We start from the raw sequence: 25,704 nt of genomic DNA, 5'->3' as shown, positions 1-25,704 counted from the left end.
TGGCAGCCAAGCAATTGAGCGTTTTGAGGTAATTAGCATTGGTAACTGTTGTTACATGTGTAGTGACATGGAATGGGTCACTACGTAGCATAGCGTGGGTTGCTGGCAGAGAAGGGGATCTGCAGTTGCAGCAGCCCTTTCTGACAGCAGGTCACGTGATAAGCCAGAGAGAGGGATGTAGGGGAAAGGTTACACGTGAGGGAATCCCGGGAACCCGCTGGTAGGTTCTAGAAGAGGGGCGTGGCCGGGGCGCGGTGAGGCCACGCTGGGAGGATAAAAGGGGACCCCGAGCGAAGACTCGGGGCTGTTGCCTGGAGTGGGATGCCGTCGTGCTGCTGGAGTCTTCGCCGCCGTCTCCGTCTTCACCATCTCAGCGTCGTCAGTCAGGCAGTCTGCCAGCTGTCCTGACTGGGAGCTGTGGTTACCTCTTTTGTGAACTGTGAAGGCTGTTATTAAACAGAGTGCCTCCTACTCCCAGTGTCTCTGAGTCAGTCTCTACACATGTTTACATCTGCACCAAATATAAATTATTGGCCAGTATGACCCAAGTCAAAGAGTGATGTGGCAGCTAAATAATTGCTTGTATTGAGCCAAAGAAGCAATAAAGTGGCATTTGCACTGACTGATTAAGTTGCGTGAGAAAGTTTTCACATTTGACGCGTGGGAATAGCTGAATTTGACACTGGCAACAACTCATGTGTGCAATGTGGGGTTACATGTAGCGTGTGCACCTTTGTTCTCCTTCAGTTATGTCCTCAAGGGAAAGTAGAATTCCAAAGGTATTTTTCACGCAACTAAATTTAAATTAATGGGTTGCACGGGTTCCTGATTTGTATGTTGACCAGATAATGTGCGGTTGTTGAACTGCTTGCAGGAGAAAAAAAGTAATTTTGAAATTTGATTTAAAAAATCTGGAATGACCATATTCTTTAGGTATTGGGCCATTCTTTAGTACAGAGATTTTAAATCATGTATGTGCATGCCATTATATATGTATTTCATCATTACCAGTCAAATATATATCAAATATATTTTCAGAACATACAGTGAGGGAAAAAAGTATTTGATCCCCTGCTGATTTTGTACGTTTGCCCACTGACAAAGAAATGATCAGTCTATAATTTTAATGGTAGGTTTATTTGAACAGTGAGAGACAGAATAACAAAAAAATCCAGAAAAATGCATGTCAAAAATGTTATAAATAGATTTGCATTTTAATGAGGGAAATAAGTATTTGACCCCCTCTCAATCAGAAAGATTTATGGCTCCCAGGTGTCTTTTATACAGGTAACGAGCTGTCAATCTCCCTCGGCCTGGGGCTCCATGCAAGATCTCACCTTGTGGAGTTGCAATGATCATGATAACGGTGAGGAATCAGCCCAGAACTACACGGGAGGATCTTGTCAATGATCTCAAGGCAGCTGGGACCATAGTCACCAAGAAAACAATTGGTAACACACTACGCCGTGAAGGACTGAAATCCTGCAGCGCCCGCAAGGTCCCCCTGCTCAAGAAAGCACATATACATGCCCCTCTGAAGTTTGCCAATGAACATCTGAATGATTCAGAGGACAACTGGGTGAAAGTGTTGTGGTTAGATGAGACCAAAATGCAGCTCATTGGCATCAACTCAACTCACCGTGTTTGGAGGAGGAGGAATGCTGCCTATGACCCCAAGAACACCATCCCCATGTCAAACATGGAGGTGGAAACATGCTTTGGGGGTGTTTTTCTGCTAAGGGGACAGGACAACTTCACCGCATCAAAGGGACGATGGACGGGGCCATGTACTGTCAAATCTTGGGTGAGAACCTCTTTCCCTCAACCAGGGCATTGAAAATGGGTCGTGGATGGGTATTCCAGCATGACAATGACCCAAAACACACGGCCAAGGCAACAAAGGAGTGGCTCAAGAAGAAGCACATTAAGGTCCTGGAGTGGCCTAGCCAGTCTCCAGACCTTTATCCCATAGAAAATCTGTGGAGGGAGCTGAAGGTTCGAGTTGCCAAACGTCAGCCTCGAAACCTTAATGACTTGGAGAAGATCTGCAAAGAGGAGTGGGACAAAATCCCTCCTGCGATGTGTGCAAACCTGGTGGCCAACTACAAGAAACGTCTGACCTCTGTGATTGCCAACAAGGGTTTTGCCACCAAGTACTAAATCATGTTTTGCAGAAGGGTCAAATACTTATTTCCCTCATTAAAATGCAAATCAATTTATAACATTTTTGACATGCGTTTTTCTGGATTTTGTTGTTATTCTGTCTCACTGTTCAAATAAACCTACCATTAAAATTATAGGCTGATCACTTCTTTGTCAGTGGGCAAACGTACAAAATCAGCAGGGGATCAAATACTTTTTTCCCTCACTGTAGTTTCCTAACTGTCTCGCCTACTTCAGCATTTTCTTGCTGTGGTTATTCCACCTGATGAAGATTGCTTGTGTTGCGATCGAAACGTCGTGATTTGTTTTATTTCTACCAACGTGACTTTACCGAAATAACCAAAGAGTATGGATTCCTGCAGTCATGAAAGCTTCAAATCAAGATTAGTTTCCTGCTTGTTAACATTTTAAAATAGTTATTTTATATATTTTTCTTATTTCTATGTACGTGTCTTTCATTATATTTTGAGTTTTGCCGTTTACTCTCTGTACTTGAGATGCTTTAACGATGATCTCACCTCCTATTTACTAAACCTGAAGGATTGTTTTGATTAACATTAAACCATCCCATAGCTGAGGGGGGCGTTCTGCGTAATTACATTGCGTGAGACTCTTTAGTATACGAAGTACATGGCTCATCCAGCGTGTGTCTCACCTGATCATGTAGTTTTATGCCACCGCTCCCAATTTTTAAAGAATTTTCTCAGAAACCATTTGACGTGTAAGACTATCTTGTCTGGATAAAATCGCATACAACAACAACAAAAGCATTACACATTCACCTAAAAAAGCAACGTGACATTAAACAATATTAATGGAAATGTATTGTCTGTCACATTATTGCATGGTAACTTCTGTAGCCTGATCTTTTGATAATGACAAACAAATATATTATATATTTTGTACTGTGTAATGTTTAACAACTATATAAGGCTGAATATATGCCTACTACTTAATATCAATATTGCCCTGTAAATCGACACCTCAAATATAATTTGAAGTCTTGTGACAAATTTATGTTTATTTAGGCTTAAAATTATTTCTCTCAATTTCATGGAATAGTTTCCCATCCTGTGGAAGTGCATTGTTGGTTTTTGTATAATGCACAAAGGCCGTGAGCTTTTTGCACGTTTTTGTGTGTTGTTTGAAAAGTGGTTTTCTGGCCTGCACAATTTTTCTGTTATGATTGGATTGTTTAATCTTTTACAAATTGTATTTCATGCCACCTGTTCGTAAGGCAAAGAAACTTTCGAGGTGGCCGTATGTCTCAGGAGTCATAGTGCTGAGCCTTTAATTGGGATTTTGGGTTTGAATCCGTGTTTCAGCCATATGTAATTAACACCGGATTCTTAAGTGTCGCAAATGTAGTGACTTTCCCATAATATTAAGGTATTTTTTATGACATTTCGCTACATTTCAGCTCTAAGTATTAAAATAATATTTGTTCGAGTCTTGCTATTTTTTATGTATTTGTAGCAGGGCATTTGTTAAAGTGTACCCCGAGTGTGTGACATTTGAAGGGATCTCATAAGTAGCTCTGTGATGGCTCCTTCCTTAGCTCTCTCTATCACATTGGGGTGATGCACAATACTACGAAACTTGGAAATGGACACTGAAGCTCATGACATGATTAATTAAAAAACCCCACAAACAATCAAAATTACAACTAAACCTGTATTATCAAAAAAGAGTAATCCCAACACAGAAAATCCCTGGGTTTGATCTTCCATGAATCTTATTGTCCACCCTCAACTGCATCCGCACAAACCATGGCAGATGGGGATATCTGATGCACAAATGAAAAATGTATGACTCTCCTGTGGGCAACTGGTCATCCAGAATAAACCATACAACATATATTGACGCGATGCCCGATCCACAAATACAAAGGAGACATCACAGCTACACCCTCCGCTGCTCCTGACGCGTGCGGTTACCTGGCTTAACCACCTGAATTAGAAATTGTAGTTGCTGCTCTGCATCTACTACATCAGCCATATGAAAGAAGAAAAATGGTCATTCAAATGCACGAAAAAAGTTTCCGCTAAGTGTTGCTCAGTTTTCTTCTCGACCTTTTGTACGTGTCCGAAAACTGCATGTCCCGTCATTGGCTAAATGAACCGACACTCTCGCATCCACACCCCTGAATTGCCTGACACAACGCTCTGGTCATACACTGAATGCACTGAAATGTGATGGAGCCTGCAATAGCGTAACATGCTACATCACGCGACATCGGTCTGCAGCTCTGATCCATATGTCCCACCATGCCCGAATGCTTTACAAAATACTGTATAATGCGGATTGACATATGTCCTTAGGCTGGACACTTATCCTGGTGCCCTGGCTTGTCTCATATTTTCACGGACGTGCCGGTTACTCCTCTCTCGAGCACGCGGTCTCATGCGCTGACATTTGCTTCACTTCTTTCGGCGAACGTGTGTCTCCCGTGACCGTGACAAGCTCTCGAGACAGTTTTTTTTTGGTCTGAGCCTGAAAATAAAATATTATTATGCCCTTTTCATAAAATAAAATCTGCAGCTCCAAAGTCTTGTGCGGGCTTTTAGCTGCGGCCAGCAAGAGGAGAAAAAACCCTCAGGTGCTTTTGTAAGAGGAGTGGCTGTTTTATGGAAGGATTCATAAATCAGAATTCTGGGGCGTTCTTGCATCATCTCACCACTCAATCATGAGCACAGCTCTAGCAAAGTAGCGTTTGCGTGCTAGGACCTGAAACAGTTTGCTGGTTGTCAACCTTTTCACTACACCCTTCCCATGGTTGCAAATAGCACTTAATAGCCTGGGAAAACTGAGCACCTGCGTTTTGCAGGTTATTGAAAGCTAAGCAATACAGATTGGGTTATGCTAAAAGTATAAAATAAGAGTTCCAAATGCTGCGTTTTATTTAGAAAACTACAGTGTTTGAAGATAAAGATCGAGGTTTTGTGACCCTTTTGTTTAGCTTTTAGCATTGAAAATTAAAACGTGATCATTATAGGCCAATATGATAACGTTTCCCCTGCTAAAGGCAATGCTTTCAGGGAAAAGCGATATCAATGTGAAGATTGAAATAACGACGGCATATTTAACATAAGCCTCATCAGACACTCATCGACTTATGAACACAATTCGCTCCTGAGACCTGTTCATAAGTCGGAACAATAATGCACTGTATTTAAATGCCCATACCGTCAGTGTTATGAAAGCATTGTTAAACTCATAAATAAGAAGAAATATTGTAATGTTACATCTAACACTGTAAAAAAAAAAGATGCTGTATAGTAAATAAAACATAAAGAAACATAAATAGAAAAAAATCAGTTTATTTTCACTTACCTTGAGTTCTATGCTGGTTTGCTTGTTGTAAGGGGTGCAATGAGTCATCACAATTGCACACACACACACACGAAGGCACTCACGCAACAACAACAACAACCGCCATTTTCCACTAAGTGGCGGTGACGTCACCACGACGCTTGTGCCAGGCCATGTGGACCTTGAGGCCACGTGAAGTGTCGAACGCCCGCTGGCAGGAGGTCACGGGGCAGACCCAAATCCCACAGGTCGACTGACTGAGACGACTGGCTGATGCACCACCTGTGCCCCCTACTGTGTCAACTTGCCGTGCTTTAGTCACCCAGTGCTCTGCTCGTTGTTGTGAGCTTCGCTCCTCCGTCCTCCGTTGTTGTTGAAAGGCGACTACCTCCAACTGCCCAGTAGCGTCCTTCACGAGCCTCCTCCACAGAGGCCGATCTTGACACCGCTGGTACCAGTCATCGGCAAGTCCACTCAGCTCCACGTCCTCCTGTACCACATCACTCCATCTCTTCTCTAGCCCGTGCCGCGCCCGTTTAGCCCCCTCGATCCGGCCGAACAAAAGCTGTTTCGGCATGCAGTGGCTGGGCATGCGGGCTACATGACCCAGCCAACGCAGCTTTGCCTGCCGGAGGAGCTCACCGATGGGACTTTGCCCAGATCTTTCAAGGATTTGTGAGCTCCTCACACATTCCAGCCTGGTTAAACCCAGGATGGATCATAGGCAGGCCAGCCTTAATGTTTCTAACCGGCGAAGATGTTCCATTAGGGATGTCCACATTTCGCAAGCATAGAGAAGGAAGGGTTTGACCGTGGCCGAGAAGACCTGAAGCTTCGTGCGGAGCGATAAACCAGGTAGCTTCCACACAGCATTACGCAACCGATGAAAAGACATTGCCGCTCGACTGATTCGGAGTGAGACCTCTGCTGTTAAACCGGAGCCGGTCATGAGCACACTGCCAAGGTATAAGAAACTCTCCACTCTCTCCACAACTGCCCTATCACCAATTGGGAGTTGTAGGGGTGGAGTGTCCGATGGTACAAAATACCCAGGCAGGTGCTTAGTTTTGGTGGGGCTGATGGTAAGGCCCCACCTCTTAGTGGCATGCTCCAGTTTCAGCAGCAGCGTCTCCAACTCCTCCTCTGAATGAGCAGCAATTACCAAATCATCAGAATACATAACGTGGTTGACCAATAGGGAGCAATCCCTTGACCACACCCGGGCATCGATCAGCCTCCCATTATATCTGTACCAAATGGAAATTCCTCCGGTGCAGCTATTAAAGGCTTCACGAACTACGTGGTCAAAATAGATGTTAAATAATGTGGTCAAAATAGGTGTTAAATAATGTGGGAGCCAGAGGACATCCCTGTCGCACCCCAAGGTGTACAGGGAATGACTCTGAATCCCGGCCACGTAGCTTTACCTGGGCCCGCTCACCATCATGAAGGTCCTTAATGATCATGAGCAGAGGATCAGGGACTCCGAAAGCACAAAGAACAACCCAGAGCCCAGGCCTACTGATGGTATCATAGGCCTTGACCAGGTCAATAAAGCAGAGATGTAGGTCTTGTTTGAATTCCCTACACCTCTGCTGTGGCAGACAGATAGAAAATATGGCATCTGTGCAGGACCGCCCTTTCCTGAAACCGCATTGGGGCTCCGCAAGCCTCTCCTCAGCGTGCCTAGCAAGGCGATGTTGAATAATCCTTGCCAGGACCTTTCCCGGCACACTGAGGACTGAGATGCCCCAGTAGTTGTTACGGTCTGTGCGGTCCCCCTTCTTAAAGAGGGGGACCACCAGGACATCCTTCCAATCCTGCGGAACCTGTCCAGTGGTCCAGACTGTTGTTATGATGTCATGTAGGGCAGTCAGTGCACAAACGCCACCCTCCCTCAGCATTTCGCTTGGGAGATCATCTCTGCCCGGTGCCTTTCCTGGTCTCAGACTCTGGATCACCTTCAGTACTTCCTCAACAGATGGCACCTCAGCCAGCCACTCACAGGGGGTGACTTCTTCCTCCAATATTTGAGGCAACGCAGCCTCAGCAGGGTCCTCCCCACTTTGTGCCACGTTGTTTTTCAGGCTGAGGGATTTCCCCTCCCCCAGGACCTCAGAAATGCTCAGCAAATCTGCAAACCTGTTCCTGGGGGTTGGAGATTGGATCACCGATTTTTCCCCTAATGATGGTAATAGGTGTGGCGCTGCAGGTTACTTTTTTATGGCGTTAAATACGGATTTGTGATCGCGGGCCACTGAGGCAGACTCCATCTCCTCAGCAACCCGCAACCACCACCCATCCTTGCAGCGCCTCACGGCTCTCTGAACCTCCGAGCGAAGGCTGCGGTAGGCCTCCTCATTCTCTGATGTGGGATGCTGTAGACGATTAGAGTGGGCCTGTCGCTTTTTCTCAACCATCCTGAACACCTCCTCTGTCAGCCAGGGTCTCTGGGGAGTCCTGGACCGCGTACCCAAAGCAGCCATTGTAGCTGCATGAGTCACAGTCCTAAACGATGCCAACCCCAGCCGCAAGCGATGATGAAATTCTCGCTTGCAACTTTCATCAGATAACTGAGACCAGGCCACTTTAGGTTGGAATGGTGTCCTGGGTGTACACCCACCGCCGGAGTGGAAGAATGGCAGGCGCATCTTACAGATGACTAGCCAATGGTCAGAGGGCAGATCAGCTCCATGGTAGGTCCTGGTGTCAAGGACATGGGCTCGCATCCGTTGGTCCGTCACTATGTAGTCCAGCAGATATTCTTGCTTGGACCCAGCATGCATCCATGATGTTGTGTGGATGTGTCGATGCCGGAACAGCGTGTTGGTAATTACAAGCCCATGGGCTGCACAAACATCTAGCAGCCTCCTACCGTTGTTATTGTGCTGATCTGACCCATGCCTTCCAATCACTCCAGACCAGGTGCCAGCATCATGACCATCTCGGGCATTGAAGTCACCCAACAAGATGACTCCCGAGGGGCCACTTTAGCCAGCACCTGTGACAGGAGGTCATAGAAGGCATCTGACTCAGCGGCCTTGCCTGCATCCCTTCACGGATGTTCGTCTTTGGTGGGGGCATAAGTAACCACGACCACCACTCGTCACCTCCGGTTGATGGGAAGGCGAGCCCAAAGTAGCCTGGGGCTTACAGCTTCCCACACCTCACCGCCACATTCCCACGCCCCCTTCATTATTTTGTTCAGAAGAAGAGCCACACCCTGTTGTTTGGCAGTCTCCTGCCCGGAGTAGAGGACTGTCCACCCCTCATGGTGGCAGGAGCCAGAGCCGGTCCACCGGACCTCCTGAATGCCACAGAGATCCAGGCGGTACTGGTCCAGCTCCCGACAGAGGAGTGGCAGCCTCTCCTCCGCAGTGAGCGTTCGAATATTCTACGTGGCCATCCATAGTGGCTTTTCGTTGTTTCTGGAGGAGCCCCGAGGGTAAAGATTCAATCTCCTGGCTCCGCCAAATGGGGTTTGGCCAGGAGACGTCATAGACGCCTGTCCCCCCAGGGCCTCCGGCACAAGCTTATTAATTAGATATTTTAGTCGTGGTTTAGTGGTAATTTATTGAAGGTGGAGGTTGGTTACCAGCCCCTCGCACCCGTCCAGAGCCCCCATTTAGCCGCTGTGGTAGTCACAGACGCCCTGAGGGGAAAGGCCAATCGGAATTGGCCCTCCCCCCACGGCACTGTCCACGACAACGTTGCCCGTCTGGCACCACGAGGAGGTAAGGGGTTGTTTTGCCACACTCACGCGCACATGCAGACACACCAACGACAACGATCCCCTGTGTCGCCTTAACAGGCTGTTGGGGCAAGCACTGTTAGCAAGCACCTCTGTGAAGGCCGGCACGGCACACGAGGGGGTGAGTCGCCAGCACGACCCCCAACTGCCGTTTGTGTCCCCATTAGCGATATTTACACAATGCGGCAGGTACTCATTTGAGGCTGAGTCGACCTAGGGGATGCCCAGGATCCAGTCAGATAATCGTCACTGGTGTTGGTCGTGAGCGGGAATTGAACTCGGGTAGCCAGGTTGGTAGTACAGTGCACTATCGCTAACTGCTACACTACCGCTCCCCCACACGCTCACTTTCATACAAACTTACACGCATATACACATGCTCGAGCACACACCCACAAACCCTCCCAGCGTGAGGATCGCTCCACTAAATAAAATAGTTCCGCGATTCAGTTTGCAAAATGTTTTAATATTTCGTGGAAAACTGGTTTGTAAGTGTTGTGGTTTTGTAAGTCGGGTGTTTGCAAGTCGATGACTGACTGTAATACAAACCAGAGGTGACCAAGAGCATGTTGGAGTGCTTTGAGGAATTTTTTTTTTATAAAACCACGTCATTGAAGAAGCAAGTGTTTTTTTTTAAATCTGTGAATGTTGCTCTCTATCACATGGATTGTAAAAAAAAATATGTGGGCACTTAGAAATAAAATATAACAAAAGTTAAAACGTGTGCAAAATCAGCATGGATAGATGCATGCTTCAAATGACACTTGAGATGTATGTATGTTGAACTTCTTTCACACCGTCCGTAGCCAGCCGTAATAATCGGAGGTGCTCACGAACAGGTGAGAGACTGGAATAGGAACCTGTGGATCAGGGGGGGGGGGGGGGGGGGGGGGAACACAAATCAGAAAAATCAAATTGATTGTTGAGGAAAGTAAGTAAGTGAGTGGGCTTGGACAGGACACATCAATAGAGACGGTGTGATGGCTGACAGATGACACTAGTTGACAATCACCATGGAGATCTAGCCATGAGATCAGTTTACGTACAGAAGTGAGACGCTTTGTGTTACTGCGGGCACGAGGAATAGCGACGGAGTAGTAGGGGGGAGGCTTTTGCCCATGCACCGGCTAAACAGTGGCTAATGATGGTGGTGATAGGCTACTTGGTGCTTGTGTCCATGTGTGTGAAGTCTGGTGGTTAACGCTCTGCTCTATGAACCCGGCACTCCAGAGTTCGATTCCCGCTCACGGCCAACACCAGTGATGATTATCTTAACCCGTCCAGGGCCTCCCCTAGGTGTGTGAAATCATCGCCACTGGGGAGACAAAGGCGGTCGGGCGTGGTGCTGACAACCAACCCCCTCGTGCACCGTGCCGGCCTTCATAGGTGCTCACGAATAGCACTTGCCCCAACAGTCTGTTAAAGGCTATGCGGGGGATCTTTGTCTTTGTAGGTGTTACTGCTGGTGACCATATGGAGCAGCTATTGGTCTGGAATATCGTCCTTCTCCCCAACCTATGGCTGGTTTGTCTTTCTCCGCTTCCTCATGGGCTGTGGCATCGGTGGCCAATCCCAGGGGTGAGTGAGGCACGGTTCTGTGAACGCACTCTCGAGAAAAAATTCTGCACACAATTGTTAAAATGTCTTACTTTGTACTCATCATGAGCGGTCATTGGCATTGTTTAATACAATGCCTCATTAAATACCATACATTTACTGCAGTCGATTATAAATCACAATTCTCAGGTAGATTTTTAACTGCAAAGAGCTAAAGCACCAAGAGGCTAGCATCACAACACTAAATGACTATGTAAAGGATTTTACATTCCCTTTGTGATATCAATTTACTGCCCTTGCATTGCTGATATATCGTAAGCGATTTTAACAGATAACAGAGATGAACCACAATACAGAAAGAGGCTTTAACCGTGCATCTGTGGTCTTGCCCTGTGTCTGCAGGTTTGTGCTGATGTCTGAGTTCATGCCATCCACTGCCAGAGGACGAGTCCTTCCAATGAGCCAGGTCAACCAGGGGATACATGTTCATGTTTAAGGTCCACTGCTTTACAGCTGCCTGTGCAGTTGAGAGGTTGTCATTGTTAAATAGAATATTCTGATTGTACTTGAACCATTTATATTTAAATATGAATAGTTAAGTACATTAAAACAACGTCATTATTATGTATTATCACAAGCATAAACCCAATTATAATACGTCTGCCATATGTAAAACTTCGAAACATAATGAAACAATTGACAAAACATTGAAAGACTGATGACCAGTGCTGTCTAAAACTTGCGTTGCACAGGGAGAGCTGCCACTGGGCATGGTTAGACTGCAGCAGGGCACTGGCAAGTGGTATAGATGAGATACGATGCAAGGTGCTTTGATCTTCTTTGGTTCTTTCGGTAAAGTCACGTAGAATGAGAATAAAATAATAAAATAACACAATAAAATTCTCACGACGTTTCGGCCACAGCGCGTTGTGGCCGAAACGTCGTGAGAATTTTATTGTGTTATTTTATTAATGTATTATTTTATTCTCATTCTACGTGACTTTACCGAAAGAACCAAAGAAGATGAATCCTTGCAGTCACGAAAGTTTCAAATCGAAATTTAAGGTGCTTTGAGTTGCTGAAGTTTTCAAGCTCCCAATAAAAATGCAGATCTTTAAATCCTTATAAAATATGGGGTGGTGATGCTAGAATACTCGAACCGTGTCATACACAGGTATTTTCTGGGAATCTTCTGTCAAATACGGGTGTGTAAATACGTGTGAAATATTGACAGTCTGTGAGGACTCATGTGTTGTGCTGTATCCTTAATTCATGTTTAATGCCACCTGAAAAAAAACCGGATCATCGGTGTGTGAGCAGCACGTGCATGCTGATCTCCACGTCTTGTTTTTTTTTTCCCACGTAAATATTGTTGATAGATGTGGAAGTTGGATGTTTGCAGATTGAAACTGGAGGGTTGATGTTTATCCTCTTGAGTGTTTTAACCAGCATCGGCTATGGGCCACATGAGTAAACACACAGACACAACTATAATAGAGGTTTTTGTGGGTTAGATTGCGTAAATATATAAATGTTGTGTCGTTAAACCCGCCACCACCCGACACAGCCAACTAGTAAGGGTTGTCACGTAAACAGATCATGACAATTCGTCACTAGTGCAGCACGCCGGTGTGTTGGGAGAGCCAAGCCACGACATTTACAATCGGAGTGCGACGTTTTGCCTGCAATTACAACTAGCTTCATCAGGCGACAGCCAGATTTGTGGAGAAGTCCACCTGTTTCGTTCCTTATATAGAGGCAGTAGATGCGGTGACCAAACTTCTGCGCTCTTGAGTCAATGCACATTATGCATGTGCGTTATGCGGGCCTGTCTATTATGGATGATATTGGTCGCGAAAGCCTACGTGTTAAATTGACAAACGCAACTGTGCGCGTGATCAGGTGTTCTGGGTGCTGGGCTCCCTGCTGGAGGTGGTGCTGGCATATCTTATCCTGCCCACCCTGGGCTGGGCCTGGCTCATCCGCATCTCCACCATCCCCAGCTTCGTCCTTCTCATTGCCTTTAAGGTGATCATCGGAACGTGCTCGTTATACGGCAGTGGCGATATGGTAGCCACCTGTCCAGGTTTTCCTCGGATTGTCCTCTCTTTGAGGTAGCTGCTGTCCTCGGAATTACGTCTTCTCTGTAAATTCAAAGTCCCGGTTTTATCGATTGTCAAATAATACACCGTACCAGACAATGCGTTTAATGTAGATATTCTCTCCTTCCCATGATATGTCCCCGTGTTTCGTACACCAAAGATGACAATCATGTGTGGCACATGCACACTGAGACGTGGGTAACCCTGGTAGTGAAGGACATTATTTGGCGGTACTGCATTGGTTGTGCAAGCATGGCCCCATCACAGCCTTTGCATCAGCCACGTCCACTCGTGAATGTTCCATGAATGGTGACATTCGTTCACATTTTCTTTAAGGTCGAGGCTTTGCTGTGGAGATGTTTCCTTTTTGAAATAGCACAAGTATTAACTTTTAGACATCTGGTAGAGTTACGCCAAGTCTTTATTGAGGTCACATTAACTGTATCATATATGAGTAAACAATTACATTTTATGGGTGTGGTTACTGGCTAACCGCTGGTAAATATTTTTTTATTGTCATACAAAATAATGTGATTAATATTTGTTATGAAGTGGAGCAGCGACACAATGATTTGCACACTACGCTGTGAACGCGACCACCTGGCCACGTCTAACATCAATGGGGAGTGATATCTGAACCAGGTTCTGGCCTCCACCCCCACCCCTTTACCAACCTGAACCAACCAGCTTTGTGACCTGCGGTCAAACATCCACCATGACCGAGAGGATTGGGGAGGCAGTCATCAAGCAGTGGATGGAAAATGGGCAGTAACATTATTCTGATATCTACTTTTTAACCAAGAGATACGCATCAAAAATAATTAGTGTTGTGTTTTATAGATAGGTTAGATAAACACTGTAATGTCATGGTATAAACATCGTTCTTTCATGTGTACATTTTTAATTAATATATTTTGAAAGCATTTAAGTGTTTTTTTTATGGTTGGGAGTGTGAACATGTTTGATAAAAATTGCTTTCAATTACAACTGGTTTGTTGGGTGTATGCCTGTGGTTTATTTGTATTTATTTTTTTGTCAGTTTATCCCAGAGTCTGCACGATACCAGGTGTCTGCTGCAAAACCGGACAAGGCCCTTTTGACTCTTGCAAAGATCGCAAAGATGAACAAGACCACTCTACCCCAGGGCACATTGGTGGAACCTCCAGCAGTAAGCTACAATTTAAATTTAATTACCTCCTTGCATTTTGAAAACTATCTGCCTAATCTGCCCTTTCATTACATTTTAATTCTACCAGTTGACTGAATCGGTTTTTTTGAAAGTCATTATCATGCCACAAAATGTCTCATCTTGAAAATTCCACAAGATGGTCATCATATTCACGTGCAAAAATGGATGGTTGATTGTGTAGACATGCAGCAAGCAAGGGCACAGCGTTCTCTACGAGTGTGACGTTTGATTGCTGTTAAATGGTAGCGTGTGAGTGTGGTAATAGTTGTATGAGTTGATACAAGATTACTCTTTTTCATGGGGGGTAATATACGGTGACCTAGAAGGTGACATCATGGGGACCGGAGCACCACACCCAAAGAAGCTGACATTTATCACGATTTGTGGAGAGGTGACGTTTAGTCTGGTGAACACATTGGATAGAAGAGGAAGAAAAAAATAATGACTGACTTCTCTCTTTTTTTGTTGTCACTACAGTGTCGTTTTTGCCAAGGGCTGTTTGAGCTCAAATGCCTGACAAAACGTGGGAATGTTCATTTGCAAATACATATCATCTCCACAATAGGACGGGTCCAAAGAAGTGAAGTTGCGTTATTATTAGTGTCAATTATATCGTGATCCATGCCATGTATGCACTCTCAGGGTAGCAAGATTTCTTACTGATTATTGAGTGTATGCATTTTTTTATTTTAGAAAACCATTCTGACACGTTGACCTTATCATCTTTTCATCCATCTGCGCTGATAATATAATTATTTACTCCTAATACTTATTCATATCACAAACAGAGAGTAACAGGCTTTCAGCTGCCCAGAATATGGAAAGTTCACATCAATCACTACTGATGTAAGAACACTGGGGTATGAACCTCGTCACTTTCACCTCAAAACAAATCAGTCAAAGGTTATTAATACCACGGTTCCTCCAGTCACATTTACTAAAGTTAATCTTATCTGTAGTGAGTCAATCTGCTCAGCATGAGCATTTCATATGACTTGTCATGGAAAGGCTACATTCCAAATTGGCCAATGAAGAGCAAATACTGCTGGTTTACCAGATGTTATGTTGGGATGCTACATGAAAAGAAGCTATCTTCGTTTTGATGATGACAATGTTATTATCAATCATTGCGAATGGAATACATTTAATCATCCACGGCTAACATGAGTGGTGAATTATATCTGAACCGGTCCTACATTGGATTATGGACACATAACCCCCATTGCTGCCATGTCATGGGGAGGCCTTCATCCAGCAGTGCATTGACAAAAGGCTTTAAGTTATCATTATTACTGTTGAATAATTGTGTTTTAATTGTCGTATTCTTCCTGAATAAACCCAAGAATTGTATTCAAATGTATTCCTCTAAGGGGTATCAGCCTGTGCACATTTAGAATGGTTATTGAAAAGTACCAACTGAACTTGCCCACTTCTAAAAATAAGTAAACAGTTTTTTGCTTGCGTGAAATTCCAAGTGTCATGCTGACGGTGAGACTAAAAAGATTGAACTGTGTTTTCATTGTGTCTGACTTTTCACACAGGAGAGAAGGGGGAACATATGGGACTTGCTTGATAGGCAGTACTTGAGGACTACACTGCAAACATGGCCAATATGGTACAAGCTTTTCATCTCCATCAAATGTTGCTCTTCACGGTCAAATTACATTTTTCAAAAAGCATTCCAACCCTGAATTTTACTGCATGTAAAGCAAATAAAAAAAAATACACGATGGTTCATAACATAAGTGTTTTGTGTTTTTTTGCCCAGGTTTGGAACCACGCTGACTTACTACGGTCTGATCCTCGTGAGCTCCGAGCTGCTGGAGAGGAACCAGATGTGTGGGGATGACAGTGTAACGGCGATCGAGGAGCATATCGCTTTCTCTGAGCAGGAGTCGCCATGCTTCTGCAAGCAGTTTAAATCCGAGGACTACAAGACACTACTCCTGAGCAGCTTCGGCGAGTTCCTGGGTATGAGATGTAATGTACTCCAGCATTCTTTCGTTTTTTTTTTGCGAGGGATACGTTCTAGAGATGCTCGTTAATAGCAAATTTCGCGGATAATGATATTGGCCTACGAAAACCTTTTTTTATGAATTACCTTAAATAAATACGTAAATACGCTATTAAATACATTAAAATGATCATAATAACATCACTTTATCTCTCATCACAGTATCTCTCATCACTTTATCTCATCGCTTTATCTCATCGCTTTATCTCATTGTCTCGCATCACATTCTCATAATTTTATCTCATCACTTTCTCTCTCTCTCTCAATGCAGTCGTATAGAGCTCCAGATGCAATTCACGAATAGCCAAAATCGTGGGTAGCAAGTTCGTGAATATCGAGGGAATGCTGTATAATATATTTTTAGTCAAAGTCAATGGCGATTTCCTGCTCATAATCATACGCCAGTGGTGGAAATTCCTCATTCCCATGGCGAGAGTGAGTATCCATAGCAGAACCACTGTTGACTGCCCCACGAAGTGGTCCTTAATTTTTGACCCCAAAAGGATAATAGGCTGAGTCAAACCCCCAACCATGATTTGAAATCGCAACCTCCCAATTGAGAGCCACTGGGCCACCTGGTTGGATTGCCAGTTCCATTTGTGCTTCGAACGTCAAGGTACAGGGCAAGGACCATTCCATTTTGGATCCCCGTACAGTAACGCCAAATCACGTGGAATGCGCCCGATCCAATCATGTCGCAGAAGCTAAGCAGGTTTGAGCCTGGTTAGTGCTTGGATGGGTGACCATGATGCCTAAAAAAATAGGTGGAGTAGATTTCTTGGGCAGTAGAGGACAGTGCAGCAGAGTCTAGTGTTGTTCTCTACTCCCGCTACCGCTCTCACAAACCCGCACTCATCAGTGTGGTGAAGTATAGTTATATAACCCTCACGGTCTACAGAGAATGGGGAGTCCTTCATCCAGTAGTAGATTGCCAAAATGGGCTGCACACGCACATAAGTACACGTACAATAATACAGGTCGCCTGGCAGTAATGTAACATGTTCGTTCACCCGGTTAACGCTAATTGCTCATTGCTGGTATTTTGTGTGTAACCAAACAAATTTTGGCTTAAGAGACATGGAAGAAGGTGAGGCTGCCTATCCGTGCCATCGCCCTCTTCACGTGAATATATTTTACTGCTGCACACGAAACACAAGTTGAGTCGAGGTTGGATTGCTGCCGTCACATCTACAGCAGAGCTCTGAGTTCTAACCAGACTGCTCAATATAAACCAACATATAGCATTTTGGTTGATGAATGATCTTGCACTTACTGATTCACGTCAATCAGTCATCATTGACGTTCATTCGGTTCCTCATTAATCTCTTACTGCTGCTAACCCAACGGTCGTTCCCATGAATGATACCTCTGCACATGCCAATGCATCATTTTACCAGAGTGTTTTCTCTTATCCGTATTGTGAACTACCATTTTGTTTGAAGCAACATGTCTCTTCCTTCATCACACGGTTCTACTTTGGGTTTTCGTCCAATTTTTTACTCCCAAGTTTCTGTACCCCCCTTTGCCCAACTCAAAAAACATGTTCGTACTTATATTCTGTGCTATTAATTAGTGCTCTTGATTAATGATTGCTCTGCATTTAGCCTGCCTTCAGCAACTCCATGACAATAACCAGTAGCATATTACTTGTTTCAGAGGCATGACATGTTTTTTTTTTATCATGTCCCAATCCATTATTTGAAAATCTAGCAACCCTCACCGTAGAATTACAAAAGAGTAGATATGGAATTGTTTTAAATAATCGATTACTCTACTGATTATAATCGGTGTGTAATGAACCGGGGGTGGGGGTGATGAGCCCAGCTTGGTGACGTCATTGGCATCCTCAGCCGTGTCGTGCTGGACGTGGCTTGGCGGGGTTTTCATGCCTTCAGGAGGCAGGGTGTCTACGGCGCCGCCATCTTTAAAGGAGCCCGAGTAATCGACCAGATGGGATTAGTCGATTGTAATTTTTAGTTCCTTCATCACCTTATTTGAATAACGTCCACCACGGAGATGGAGGGGACGATAGCAGCTCATGTGCAGATGCTAAAATGGATTGTGTTATCGCAGGACAATTAGAGATGGTGACGGTATGGGCAGGTCTTCAGCCAGTCTTGTATGATGATGCATGATGGTGATAGCACTAATTAGAGGGCTTGTCTTTCAGCTGGTCGTGACTTAATACAAGCCACACCTAACGCCGATTAAAGGTTACGTATGTTACGTGTGACTTTGACGAGGTGTCTGAAAGTCACTTTCTGTATCTCAGGGCTGTCTTAAGAGTATATTTAAGACAACAGCTACTTTTATACAAATAAAATTACACTCGCAGGCAGTCGTAGCAAGGCGTGTTTTTATGGCGTTCATAGCATGCATGCATTTATAACACAGAACAACGCCCTGTTCTTCATTATGATACTGCTTCGTCAGGGCCTAGGTATGCATGAATGTGAGGTGTGTGCATCTGCGTTACCATGCATTTGTTATTGGTGACTGAGCATGGTTGAGAATTTGCCTTCGTCACCCTGGCCTCTTGAGCCATGGCACCTTCTGGGTCAGTTTTGTGACCTGTCCGCAAGCCTTAATTATTCCACGCAGCCACAAAAGTGCACCAAGCTTGGCATAGGCACCACCCCTTTGTGGCAAATTATGGCAGCTGGTGCCATCATTTATCACAGATCCATATGTATAGTGTTTATGTCATTAATGTAAGTTAAGAACAATGATTTAAGAGTTGTATGGTTTATTTTGTCATATGTACTTGGGCGGCCCTTATGTCAGTCGACTACTGGATGAAGAACTCCTCACATTGTACAGGTCATGGAGTTAATTGACTGTACTTAACCATGTTGGTCAGTATGGGTTTGGTAAATTGAGTGCAAAATATAATTCAAGAAAAGATGAAAAGCGCACAAGGAAGTGTGGAGAGAAGTATTCTCGGAATTACACGGAAAAATGGGATGTCTACCGCCGAGATGGAGAGATGAGATCCGCACACATGCAGGAATGAGATGGATTGTGGCATCAGAGAACAGCTATGGATAGCATCAGCTTTGAGAGATCCTTCATCCAGCAGTGGATAGATTGGGGCTTATGCTGGTGCTTGTGAACTAAGGAATAGATTTTAATTAGTTACTCATACAATTCCTATATTTACATGACTTACTATGCATCCCATGTGCGTATATGAATACTGTGTGGCGCTTTACAAATAAAAAAATACTATTGGCCTTCAGATATATGCATCAAATTATGCGCATATGAATCAAGTATTTACGATTAAAAAACAATGATATGAAAGTGTAATGTAGCTCTCAGAGACACCGTCTTGTTCAGTTATGTATATATCTATTGTGAATAAAGTCCGCCGACTCACTGAAAATTTTAACGGGCTAACCGCGAGTTGACTAAACACAGCTGGGTAATTTCTGTGACTGTACGCGACGCTCCCTATGGAGTTGGCTGACTACGTAGGAGTGGATGCATAGCAGTCACGGAGACAAGACTATAAGGTGCCCGATCCAAGATGATGAAGACGACCCGCTCCAAGACGACGACAGTCTCTTGGATTCCCCCACTGCAGCAGCCCCCAGAGCCCTGCTTTTATCCCACTCCCGGACCCGGTCACGCCTCTTTTCTCGAACTCTCTCTCACCTCGGCTGGGCCTGTCTGTCACTGTCTCAATTATTATTTACGACCACTTAGGTCCTTGTGCTATCCTTACGTGACCCTGTCTGTGCCCGTCGCGCCAATTATTAACCACGGCCACCAGGCACCGTGCTGTCCTTACACAAGCATTACCTTTAGGAAAATAATGCAAAAGAGGCAGACCAAACAAGGCAGAACAAGAGAAACAAACACCGCAAACTAGTCGGTACAAATGAGACGAAGTAATTTATTATTACAACAAATCGTGCTCCTGAATCGTGGCAATTTATCTTGCGTTTGATTATTGACAGGGGAGTAATGAAGAGGCGTGTACTTGGAATTACATTGAGAAACAGAAATATAAATGCATCATGTATTAGAAGACAGACAAGTTATAGATCTAGATGATATCGATTGTTCATAAATATATGTTGGCTTGGGCAGGATACTTCACCGTAATGGTTAATGGTCGGTGGCCGAGACTCATGATGGAGTGGAAGCTAAAGGAGGGTAAACGCCAGAGAGCACTCCCATGCAGAGATGAAGCGATAAAATTGCAGGGCAGGTGCCTGGAGCTATATGGACGGTTCCATGACGACTCCTTGAGGGATAACGACAGTTTGAGGAGATCTTCATCAGAAGTCGATGGATCACGTTTGATCATGATTGTTTGTCTTTCTGCAGCGATCCCATTCACGACACTGACCATCGACACTCTGGGCCGACGGAGGAGCATGGCCCTCTCAATGATCCTGTGTGGACTCTTATACTACCTCCTCAACATCTGCACCACGCGGTGATGCTTCCTCCACTTCCTCCTCATTATTGAGACTTCTGGACAGTGTCAAGTGTGGCTTGATAGTGACACAGATAAATTTGTAACATTTCAATATACTTGAACTTAATTTGAAACGAGAATATCTGCGGGATCAGGAGTGACCCCTGGCACATGTCCCTGGCAGCAGAGCCGGACAATTACTCCCGCAGAGCTTACACGTATTTCTAAATTCACTCAAAACTCCAGAACCAACTGGCACGAGCGAAACAGCCGCGTGACAACATCACGTGGCCACCCCACATGAGCACTTGTGGCTTGTACCATGTGAAGATTTTAGTTTTTGGCTTGAAGAATCAGGAAGTTTGGCCACTCCTTTTCGCTATCGGTAAAAAAAGAGCTTTGTAGCTCATCGGATTCCTCCAATATTAATAGATGTATTCTGATTCTCTATACCACTGCAGTATCTTTTCCTATAGTTGCTGATGGTGAATGCGTTGCTAGTAACAATTACTGGCAACGATTATCCTAAAATTGCCCATGGCCATATATTGCCCTCACCTGTTCCCCAGCAGGTGCTTGGCACTGCCACATCAGCACATTAGTGAATGTGTGGAAAATAAAACAATGCCGAAGTTGTAATTCTCAGCTCGCCTTTCATCTCTTTGGATACTCCTGTGGCTTAATAATAGGCTCTGCTTGCTGTTTGTGACAGATAAAAGGTTTGTTTGTGTATCTTGTATTTTAAATAATTCACCTCAAGGGGCTCACTAGTGTGTGTGCATGGATAAAAGGTGAATATCTGTACGCTTGGTACTACCCCTTTAACTGCTGTCACTATCGGACGTAATAATAAGCTTGTTTAATCGCATATACAACTGCATGTATAGTACATAAAGGGTTGTATTGATGCAGTGTCTGTGCTGCTCATGGAATTTGCTGCTGCTGTCCCTCACCTTAACCACATGCATTCTTAAACCCAAAAAGCAAATAGCTTATCAAAGGTATTATTTTGGAGATGCACGCTGTGCACTTTCTATTCTGCAACTTAGTGAAAATAGACCTTACATTTATAGTTTGAGGTGCTCTTGCAACCTTTCCTGCAACATCACTTCCATTCCTTTTCATCCAACATCACTGCAGAGTGCTGCGTTACAAATCCTAATCAATATATTTTCATGAATGAAGCTTCAGCTGCTACGTTTTCCTCGTACACACTGCTTTATTATGTAACAATTAGATGATTACTTGAAATATGTTAATATAAGCCCCTTCCTGTAATGTTTAGAATATTTAATTTTACAGTGCTCTGTGTGCATACGATGATCAATGTACAAAAGCGGAGTTTGCAATTCCTCTTTATGTTTAATTGCAGGATGGGACTTACGGTATTGCTCTTCTTTCTTCGTGCTGTGGCCTCTACCAACTTCAACATCATCTACATCTACACGGTCGAGGTCAGATTATTGCGGGCTTTAGCACTCAGTTTCCCCATCACTGTCCGTCTGTAAGTCAGTCGCAGCATTTACACGGGAATTTTTGTTGTTGTTTTACGATTATTATAACTTTATCGCGAGCCCCAATTAAAAAAAAAACGCTGATCACCAAATGAACAGGGTAAAATAAATTTCGGATCGAGGAAGGCGAGATATACAAAAGGAGATGATTTTTGTGATGCTTCATTTGTCAGTCACGGGTGAATTGTGAGTGTCTCTGGTGAGTGTGAGTGGTTGTCAGATGAGTGGTGCGAGTCAGGTAAACCTCAGGGGAGTGATACGTGTTAAGGTTTGCCGAGTGTAGTTGTCGCGTAAGCGATGTGTGTATGTTGACTGTTGCAGATGGTGAGTTATAGTGGTGGGTGTAGGGTTAAGGTGTCCAAACCTGATAAAAAAAAATCTTACTAGATTGGCTGCTTGCTGCTATGGTCATATTTGTCTGATGCCTGCAACATGAAAGGTGCAGAGTTTTGTCTGTTTATTTAATCATTCATTTGCCGCAATTAATCCTACTAAGTGGCTCTTAATGGCTTTGTACACATTGTATATAAGTTTATACAAACGTACACAAGCAGCACCCCACTTTGACATTCCCCCCCCCCCCACTGTAAATATATTAATCTGTATTTACAGCATGTTTAACAAGCTTCACTCTATACTCTTTGGCTTTATTCGGTAAAGTCACGTAGGTAAAATTTTTTAAATAAAATAAACAATTAAAACACGACGTTTCGGCCACAACACAAGTGGCCTTCTTCCGGTTGAAGGAACAGAACTGTCGGGACGACAGAGCTTCTTTTATTTTATTTTAATTTGTTTTTTACCTACGTGACTTTACCGAATAAAACCAAAGAGTATGAATTCTTGCAGTCACGAAAGCTTCAAATCTAGAAGCTTCACTCTGATGATGAGACTCGGCAGGTCAAAGCCAGCTCAAGTTTTCTTGCCGAAACAGATCTTGCTGAATAATGTATATATGTTTAACCTCTTTCGCACCGTACGTAGCCAACCATGCTAATCGGTTGGCTAATAAAATAATAGTTTAAAAAAAAAATTAGTTTGGAAAGCCAATGGGCCACTGGAATCAAACTATATTTTGTGGAGACACAAAACGGAGGTCTGCACACACACACACATATATATGCATTTACTTCGAATTAAGAACACGGGAGTGGTTGAGACAAACTTGGGCTCCTCCCTGTTTGTTCAGCGGTCGTTAACTGTGCCCCGAATAGCCTGCGAGATTGGCTACGGATAATGTCGAAGTACTAAAGAGTCATCGCATACCCAAAGGGCAAGATTGGCGTCAAGTTGTGACTCGTGAGAGGGTGCGTGTCCTTTGACCACACCTTGTGAATGTACACTTGCGTGTAGAGTCTTACCTAAAAAAAAACAAATCCCGCACTGAGTTCTTGGCTTTAATTGACGTGATCGGTTCAAATGCACCGAAGGGAATGTGACCATCCCATACTTGTCATAGGGGTGTGGAGCAGTAGCACTCGGTTGCAATATTAATCTTAATGCAATTTCAAATAGAGATTTTTAAACCAAACGGTTAGGTAATGCTGTAGAGCAAGACGGATGTGTAATGTTTATGAAGAATATTGTATCGCGTGCGCACATTTCTCCTCGGCATCATCATTCGCCTTGTATCCACTTCCACGTGAAGGACCTCCCGCTTCTACGCCACTCCACCATGGTGCCACGATTCCAGAATCCATCTCTCGCATGTGGGCTCATTTCGTTACTCCGTATCCACTGCGCTCATATTCTCAGGCGCGGTCCCTCCTCCTGACTGCCACTCTATCACCGGTCTCGATCACCGGCCATGAACCCTTCTCGCGTCCTGTCGAAGCCCACTTTTATAAATAGTCACGATGACCGTCTCTGATTTGCACATGTTCTCACAATCTACGTGTTCCTCTTTTATTCTCTCATTGGAATCCCCATCGTGTATCTATCCATTCTTGTGCTTTACAGCTTAGTTTCGTGTATCTATCCATTCTTGTGCTTGTCTGCTTTACAGCTTAGTTTCATTTCTCATTGTAATTATTCCATACTTCCATACCGTGTTTTAACAGAGGTATTATGCACCGAGTCAAATGATTCCTCTCTTGGCACATTGGTACATTGCTTTTGAGTGTCATATTACAAATGTACTCCTGCATGCTCATGTCATCATTTTATCCTGGTCTGACATCAATAACAGCCCCCCAGTGTAAATAAATATTCGGATATCTATACTAGATGTTGTGTTTTACAATTGTATCCCTCAAACTGTTATTTTATTTTGTTAAGCGATGTTATCGGCCTACCTTTGCAGTCTTCTTTGATACGTTCTTGAATCTTTGCCTGTAGTTCATCTTGATTGGTTATACAATGACGATGTCATAAGAACATCTGAGATAATGCAATCTGAGGCATGTATTTTTTCAATCCAAAGTTTGGAAAATGTCTTATGAAGTTGTGGATATCCTTCGTGAGAGTGGACACCTTTGCTGACTTGTAATTTCACTATCGCCATTCCATCTTTATAAATAATATTGTTCGTTTCCAGATAGTTTTCGTGAAGGCCTTGGATGATAGCATTAGCTTCCACTGAATGAAATACCTTTTCATATTCTACAATAGATTGGTATAATGGCCTTTGATATGCATTAGTGTTTTAAAGACTGATTGGAAAACGAAGTGGTCACCTTTTCTACATCCAGATTAATCGCATGATTGGTTGGCCTCTAATTTGTCCAGTATATTCGTACGTATGTTGAACTTCTTTCTCACCGTACGTAGTCAACCGTGCTAATCGTAGGTGTGAATTCAGTTCTCTTTGATCTTCGTGAACTATTTAAATACGCGAGGTAAAAGGCTAATAGATCTGTAATTCTTCAATTCAGTTTTGTCTCCCTTTTGCAATCGATAACTCATGCATCGTTGCATGATTTTCCGTATTTCATTTCTGCATAAGCATTTCGTAATAATTCTGCCAACTTTGATCCAGCAGCTGGTCCTCCTTCTCTGATAATGTCCACCATTATTCCATCTGATCTGGGAGCTATTTTTTCTACGTTGTAACGGACAGTGTTCTGACAGTATAGGACAGAAAAAAAAGTTACGTGAAACTACAAAAAGCACGCTAAATAAAAATAGAGATGTAAATGCCAAACAAAATATAGAAGAAGAAAAAAATAGTCTCCTGAGAAATAACAAAAGGTGGCGCAGTGCTTAGCGTGATGAAATACTTAACCCGGTGACGTCACCTGTATTTCTGTCCGTAGCTCACGCCAAACAAACACCTCCAGTGAGCGACGACACAGTATAGGGGGACCTTTCATCCAGCAGTAGATTGACTCAAAATCGCACAAACCAGAACCCGCATAAGCGAGGGAAAACCTGTAGAGCGACACATGTTCAGTTATTGCCAAGGGACGTGTGCATTTACAGCGAGAAAGCCCTTGAGCGCCTTCAGTTTGACTGCCTTCTTGACGGTGATTGACATAAATGTTGTACATCCTTTTAGTAGACAGTCTACAGACATCACGTTACTGTAAAAAGTATTAGTAATTCAAAAATAATCACAAAACTGTGTAGTTTATATTTAAATGTGTGTCGAATAGTTTTGAATGTGGGTACCATGGACTCAATTTAGATCATCTGCATAGCTGAAGTAAAGCTATTTGAACAAATACAAAATAAT

The 25,704-nt window shown here is 43.8% G+C and overlaps 1 protein-coding gene across 7 annotated transcripts in view; it reads left to right on the top strand.

Moving 5' to 3' along the window:
• Positions 1–25,704, top strand: part of SVOPL (SVOP like) — a 61,553-nt gene that overhangs the window by 30,918 nt on the left and 4,931 nt on the right. For all 7 annotated transcript variants that reach the window (XM_032948964.2, XM_032948965.2, XM_032948961.2 and 4 more), the window contains exons 6-13: positions 10,680–10,804; positions 11,186–11,249; positions 12,686–12,811; positions 13,925–14,053; positions 15,616–15,689; positions 15,843–16,045; positions 20,424–20,535; positions 21,890–21,971. In XM_032948964.2, coding sequence (XP_032804855.1) covers positions 10,680–10,804; positions 11,186–11,249; positions 12,686–12,811; positions 13,925–14,053; positions 15,616–15,689; positions 15,843–16,045; positions 20,424–20,535; positions 21,890–21,971 — 915 coding nt within the window. The remainder of the gene's footprint in view (positions 1–10,679; positions 10,805–11,185; positions 11,250–12,685; positions 12,812–13,924; positions 14,054–15,615; positions 15,690–15,842; positions 16,046–20,423; positions 20,536–21,889; positions 21,972–25,704) is intronic.

The sequence above is a fragment of the Petromyzon marinus genome, chromosome 7 (genome assembly GCF_048934315.1).
Source record: "Petromyzon marinus isolate PM22_M1 ecotype Great Lakes invasive population chromosome 7, UKy_Petmar_22M1.pri1.0, whole genome shotgun sequence".
Classification (NCBI taxonomy): Eukaryota; Metazoa; Chordata; class Hyperoartia; order Petromyzontiformes; family Petromyzontidae; genus Petromyzon; species Petromyzon marinus.
Note: the sequence above shows the minus strand (reverse complement) of the source record. Positions and strands in the feature narration are given on the sequence as shown.